The sequence below is a fragment of the Helianthus annuus genome, chromosome 4 (genome assembly GCF_002127325.2).
Source record: "Helianthus annuus cultivar XRQ/B chromosome 4, HanXRQr2.0-SUNRISE, whole genome shotgun sequence".
Taxonomy (NCBI): Eukaryota; Viridiplantae; Streptophyta; class Magnoliopsida; order Asterales; family Asteraceae; genus Helianthus; species Helianthus annuus.
This window is the reverse complement of record NC_035436.2, coordinates 20,592,331-20,599,039: the sequence shown is the minus strand read 5'-3', so window position 1 is coordinate 20,599,039 and position 6,709 is coordinate 20,592,331. Positions and strand designations below refer to the sequence as shown.

Below are 6,709 nucleotides of genomic sequence, written 5' to 3'. Positions count from 1 at the left end.
TAACTGTTTCCCAAAACTGAAACTATAAAGCTAAGGCACGGCCATCCGTCTAATAGAATTAGCACATGTAGGTCGTTGCACAGCTGTCTGACATTCGGAGTACTTGGTATAGCGACGCACTGACTGTGAGTTCATGTCCCCCTTTTCTCTTAACTGTTTTCAGTTTTCTAAACTGCGGGGGTGAAATACATGTTACAATGGTTATGATTACTTATTACATGGTATGGTTAGCGTAAGGAGGGTTACTTTTAGATCATGTGAATGGGTAGGCGGAAACTTGAGGTCATTAATCCTCAGGGTAGGACCGAGGGGCAGGAGCGGTAGATCTATTTGGGTGTAGCGAGCCCAGTCCCAGGTCCAGCATAACGGACCTTGGGATGACTTTGTTCCCGACGCATAAATTTGCTAGGATTGAGCCTTCCTACTTGCATTTCACACATATCAATGGCCTTGCAAACCATTGGTGATCTCTTTTTCCTTATTTGCTACATACCAGGGTTTTTTGATAAATACAAAGGTTTATTTACTCACTTTCGCATGAACTCGCTCAACATTATTGTTGATTTTTCAACTTACATGTATTTCAGGGAATTAAAGATCTGGCACGGTATGGCATGTTTTCCGCTGCATTAGTCACCGAGGTCATCCAGGGTTTGGGGAATGTGACTCTTTCCTGGACAAGTCACAGTCCTCGAATCATGTTATGTTATGTTATGTTATGTTTAGGGTTGTAATGTTTGTGGGACAAGTTTATGGTTGATAGGGTGTTAACCCGTTAAGACAATGTTTTGATATTTTTATTTTAATGGATGATCTTGCATATTTTTAATTCATATAGCTTTGTTATGATTAAGCTATGGTATTAAGAAGTCACACCAAAATAACCACGCTTCCGCAAAGCCAGGGTGTGACAAAGTGTTTGTTTGGTATGGGTTAATGGAATGGACATGGTAATAAGATTGACGAGGGAATGGAGTAGATCATTATCATTCCATGTTTTGTTTGGTTACATGTGAGAATGAAATAAATTATTACCGTGTATTGTTTGGAAGGCAAGAAAACACTATGGAATAAAATCGGTGATGGTGGTCGGTGGCGGTGATTGTGGGTGGTGATAGGTGATGGCGGTGTTGGCGGTGGTTGCGATGGGTGGCGACGATGGTCTATGGCAGTGGTGGGTGGTGGCGGTGGCAGGTGGGTAACGGCGGCGGTGGTGGTTGGTGGCGACTGGTGGGTGTATCGAAAGAAGGAAAAAAAAAAGATAGATTAATAACAAAATATATTGGATTAAAAAGAGTTTATAAATCATAAGGTTTATTTTGTATAAGTGGTTACACGTTAGAGGAGATTTTAAAAATCTGAATATGTGAAAAGTGAATCCTTCATCTTGAAACCAACGGTAATGTAGTTCCAATACCGAAACCGTCGGACATTAAGTGTCCGTTTGGTATGGGTTAATGGAATGGACATGATAATGGAATTGACGAGGGAATGGTAATTGGAATAGATCATTACGATTCCATGTTTTGTTTGGTTACATGTGAGAATGGAATATATTATTACCGTGTATTGTTTGGTAGGCAAGAAAACACTATGAATAAAATCGGTGACGGTGGTGGTTGCGATGGGTGGCGACGATGGTCTGTGGCAGTGGTGGGTGGTGGCGGTGGCGGTGGCAGGTGGGTAACGGCGGCGGTGGTGGTTGGTGGCGACGGTGGCGGGTTGTGGCAACTGGTCGTGACGGTGGGCGTTGGTGGTGGGGTGGTGTGGCGGCAATGGTGGCTGCGACGACGGTGATTGGTGGTGGCGGCGGCGGCGATGGGCCTCGGTGATGGGTGGTCCCCGGCGGTGGTGGTGGCAGCGGTGACGAGTGTCGGTGGTGGTTGATGGCGGCGATTGTGATCGTCGGGGTGGTCCTGGCGTAGGCGGTAGTGGGTGGTGGGTTACGGGTCGCAACGACTGATGAGTGGCAACAGCGGTGGGCGTCGGTGGTGGGTGGTGGCGATTTTTTTAGGTTGTGGTATTGTTAATGAAGGGTGTAAATGGGGATGGAGTTAAAAAAAACATGGGGGCAGATAGACTGATTTTGAGGGTATGAAATGTCTTATGTAATGGGTGACTCCATTACATTGACAAACCAAACACCATTTTCTTTATTCACTCGTAATGGTCCATTTCATTCCGCCTCTCTTTCCTGCATACCAAACACTACCTAAATTTCAAGTTATCGTGAATCCAAGATCTGCTTAAATTGTGAATTCGTTCATAATCAAGCTTCTAAATCCTTCACCTCTCATTCGATTTCAAGCGACTTTTGTAGCACCTTTTTGTTCCATTTGTTTATGGCGGTCACCGGTGATTGATACATAAGTTTTTTGGAGGGTGGGCAAAATACGAGTCAGTTAAAAAACATTGATGAAATAACATAGTTCACTAAATAAAGACTAGATGGAATATTTCAACATGGTTTTTTTCTTTATAAAAAAATGTTATGGAGTTTCTAAATTAAAAAACAAATATAAATTTTTACTCATTAACAAACAACCCTTATGTCTATGAGTATATAAGACTATAAAAGGGTTAAAAAAAATAGGTACCTTATTAGGTTATGTTCAGATGTCACCAAATTAAGTTAAGCAACTTCGTTCTTCGAATTTGGTTCAAAAACTTCTCGCTTACAAAATTTAAAAGACCTAAAAACATGAACTAAATATTAAATCAACATAAATTAATGTTTTTTTTTGAAACCCTAGAAAACAACGGGGCAATTGCAAATATAAAATCAGTTTTTTAACTGACTCGTATATATATAAAAGTACACAAACGCTTTACTGCTATTTTCGGTTTTCCAAATACATACCAAACCATTGATCTATATATATATATATATAAAAGTACACAAACGCTAACTAGTTCGAAACCGCAAACAGAACCAAAAATAAGAGCAAATGCCACAAAAAGAAACCGCGTAACAGAACCAAAATACCAGCTAGAAGTTTAGTCAACAGTGGTGTCATGATAATAGCTCCAATAGTCGAACATCTGGAAACACCGACATAAAGATTGCTTGTTAGAATTCTTTATATAAATACAAGCACTAAATGGGTTATATTTTGGACAATTGGATTATACTCTACAACAAAGATTATATTAAACAAGAGACGGAAGCTTACGTTGTCATGAGAAGAGAAGAGAAAGTGCTAGATTTCCTTTCGATATATAAGTTGCAACATTTAGAGTCTGTGGATACAATTCAAGTTTTTATATCAATAACACAACCCAAAAACAGAGTAAAATCTAAAAAAAATGAAGATGCATCTACATTGTCTAACTCATAGCATTTATCAAATATTTTGACATGGTAATTACAGCTTTGTAAATATTTAACGAGCTCATATTTAAAGATGAAAATATATTTTTTGTTCATTTGACCTCAATATTCACAATAAGTGCAGTTCATGTAACCTTTTTTAGTTAATAGTTAATACTCATATCCATAGGCATTGTCACGTACCATTGCAATGAAGAATCCCAACAAAGGTTTGATCAAGTACTCAGCAATAAACCCTATGCCAACCTAAAAAACCGAAAACATATTCCTCTTTGATATCCAATACAGAAGATAAACTCCAACAAACAAAAAAAAAAAAAAACGAAAAAGAAAAAAAAAACAGAGAGGAAATGCTTACAGTCCATGGATTCCTTAAACGACGTCTGAAATCCTCAAATGTTAGCGTAAGTCCCATTGAAAGCATGAGAAAACCCAAGCCAACGGTAAAAAGGTCTGTTTCTAACCAAGTAACCTGCATGTTGATTCAAATGATAAAAATATAACTAACATTTTACTATTGTAAATTACAATATATAGAAACATGTTGACTCTTGACCTGCACGCATCATGTTGACTAGGGGTGTAAACGAGCCGAGCCAAGCCCGACTAGGCTCGAGCTCGGCTCGTTATGTTTTTATGAAGCTCCGATCAGTTCCTAACCAGAAGCAGTTAATTACAACACGCATGATATGCTTGTAGCAGAGCTTTACCAATTCCGCCTCTTCATTCCGATTAGATTCCTTCTTCATTCTGATCAGCCATCACATGTCATTCAAATTCGAGTGAGGGAAATATCGCCTATCTAACCCGTTTGATAAATTGGTTGACTTGTTTAACCCATTTAATTGGACAAGTCGAACCACTAACCTTCGACTCGCCAACCTGTATTACAACCCACCAACCTAATTAACACATTTACAGCTACCAGCAAATCCATTTGACATGTTTAGGCAGACGGGTTAAACGGATCGTCTCCAAATTACTCAATTTTCGTGTCCTACAACACTCCAGCCCTACCCGACACGATTAACCCCCTAGTTTTATCTTTGAAAAAAAAACATGTCCAATGGGTTACAAGTCAACCTAAGGACTTTTTTACAACTAATCACATATGACACCATCTTTTTACAAAAAAATAAAAAGTAAGTTAAAAATATAAAAAAGATTACCTATTTTGACCCTAACCGGCTCGTTTTGCCACCTCGAGTTATAATGTCAAAGACCCAAGCTATGTTATTTACCTTACATGTGCACTTATGGAGCTCTATGTTATTTACCTCAGAAATTATCGAAAAAAAAAATTGTGTAAAGGTTATTTCAGGTCCATATTCTTTATTTCGGGTTGTATTCGGTTTTTGGACCGAACCAACTCGAACCCGATCTCATAAGAATTGACGAACCAACCATTGTACCTACCTTATTCTGTTTGGGTCGGTTTGGGTATTTTTTCAACACATTGGCCATTAGATACTGTGGACACCGCTAATTAACACCATCCTACACGACATTGCATAACCATATGCCATATCAGAAACTATAAAAGATAGATAAAGGATTACTTACCGGGGTTCGACTGTGGTGCGCTTGACGGGGTTCAATCGTGGCAGCTTGACGGTTCAATTCCATGTCTGTATTTTATATAGAGGAGTGTCTAAATGTGTTTTTAATGTAAATATGGCAAAGTTTGTAGTAGCAACTGGTCACATAATGCTCCAACTCTGAGTGAACCTAGAGAAAATAAACACAAAATGAGTTAATCGAACACGCGTGAACAGCCAAAAACCCAGGTATTCTATTAATGCCACGTACAAGCGTCAACCAATCAAAACAGAGCATTGTAGATTGCAATGACTTTTGTAGGTATATATTTACTTATGAAGGTGCTATCCATAACATGATGAAATCACTTTATAGCGAGACAAAAATTCACCTCGAAACAACCGACAAACATCTAAACATCATATTATCCTTTTACAGAAAATAAAACCATAATTTGATGACTTTTTTACAGAAAATAAAACCATAATTTGATGACTTTTCATCCAAATGAACCCCAAATAAAAAACTTTAAGCTAGTTACTGTCATAACTTGAGCATCAAAATAAATTAGAAGGTGGTTCTTATATCAAAATAGAGATAATAACGCTGTCTTTGAATAGCATGTGTCTTTATCTTTTAATTAGAATCTAAAAAAAGTCAAAAAAACAAAAAGATCTTATCAGTAACATATGTGCAACCGCAAATTACTTTAGCTATGGTTATTGCTATTAAACACATCTCTGAAGATTACTGGATAAACAAAAGGGTACCTACAAGTCTTGAAACACTTCTCTACAAAATCACCGGCCAGAAATTGTTAACTAGGCTTCAATTACTAAAGAAAAAGCATAACAGGGACCTTAGAACATAAAACCTTCTATTTGACAATTCCGATTCCAAAGCACAACAGAACAACTTCGATTTAGTTGAGAAAGAACACAGAACAAGTTGTAGTTGGAACTTCGAAATTCGTTTCCGATTTACACTTTACTGTTCCTGACGATTCTATTTCCACCCCCACCCCCATGTTCACTAATCTTTTTTCCCAAGTCTCAACCACAGAGCCCAATACGATTAGTTAGTATACATGAAGTAAATCGTAAAACGGAGGCATGGAAGAAAGGAAGCCCAAAGCTAGGGCTTTAGCAGCTTTACCCTTGAGCCGGCCCTACTAACACCCAAGCCTAATGTTCTGAAACATGGTTCAAAAATATAGATTCAACACTAAAGAGGAAGAGGAAAAGTATCTGGAGGTCCGGCAGTGCTGAGAAGGTGGTACGGCGGCGCCAGGGAGGTGGTCCGTCGAGATGGTGCGGCGTCAATCTAGGGTTTGGGGAAGCGGTACTGGTGTGATTTGGGAGGGAATGGGTGAATCTCCAGCCCGCCAATGGTTTTGATAAGCGACATGCTCTAATAAAACACCAGCCCTTAGATTGCCTTATGATCAAACGGTTAGGGATTGATTAAAAGGAGAGGACACGAATAGGAGTTTTAGCGGCGACTTTTTGGAAGTCGTCGCTAAAGAGGTCGCCGCTATTGCTAGTTTTCCTTGTAGTGATGAGAGTAAACCTTTGTCAATCATAATCGTTCAATTAAAACACAAACCCTTTGTCTTTGTCGTTTCTGCTTTTCTAATGCCAAGCCATCAATTTTGTTAGCTACTTTGCTTCGGATGATAAATCACAAATTCGGTATTTTACCATGTATGGTTGTATTGTTGAGTAGTAGGGTATGCTTAATGCTACGTAAGTATTGGCTACTTGGATGGTTAGGCTAGGGGTCAACGCTTCAATTTGAAAACTAATTATTGAACTGTGCCTACTTTACAACACGGGCCTT

The 6,709-nt window shown here is 38.8% G+C and overlaps 1 protein-coding gene across 9 annotated transcripts; it reads right to left on the bottom strand.

The window, feature by feature from the left end:
* Positions 1-2,768: 2,768 nt before the first annotated feature.
* Positions 2,769-6,266, bottom strand: LOC110868169 (sodium/pyruvate cotransporter BASS2, chloroplastic-like). 9 transcript variants are annotated; one of them, XR_004891750.1, is made up of 7 exons: positions 5,641-6,266; positions 4,895-5,059; positions 3,888-4,213; positions 3,690-3,803; positions 3,515-3,577; positions 3,174-3,240; positions 2,769-3,042 (listed from the first exon to the last, which is right to left on the bottom strand). XR_004891750.1 is itself a non-coding variant. In XM_035989612.1 (6 exons), the coding sequence occupies exons 2-5, from the start codon at positions 4,955-4,957 to the stop codon at positions 3,178-3,180; spliced, it is 303 nt and encodes a 100-aa protein (XP_035845505.1). In that variant the 5' UTR covers positions 4,958-5,059; positions 6,118-6,264; the 3' UTR covers positions 2,769-3,042; positions 3,174-3,177. The 9 variants fall into 9 exon arrangements, 5 of the variants coding, with proteins under 5 accessions (XP_035845505.1, XP_035845502.1, XP_035845503.1 ...); XR_004891751.1 differs by having other exon boundaries at positions 3,888-4,081; positions 5,641-6,265; XR_004891752.1 differs by having other exon boundaries at positions 4,042-4,213; positions 5,641-6,264.
* Between the last annotated feature and the right edge of the window lie 443 nt (positions 6,267-6,709).

Excerpts from the sequence above, each read along its gene's own strand:
- LOC110868169 (XM_035989612.1), bottom strand. The coding sequence starts at position 4,957 with ATGGAATTGAACCGTCAAGCTGCCACGATTGAACCCCGTCAAGCGCAC. Across the intron at positions 3,804-4,894 it reads CGCACCACAGTCGAACCCCG|GTTACTTGGTTAGAAACAGA; the intron begins GTAAGTAATCCT and ends ATCAACATGCAG. Across the intron at positions 3,241-3,514 it reads TGGGATTCTTCATTGCAATG|ACTCTAAATGTTGCAACTTA; the intron begins GTACGTGACAAT and ends TTGTATCCACAG.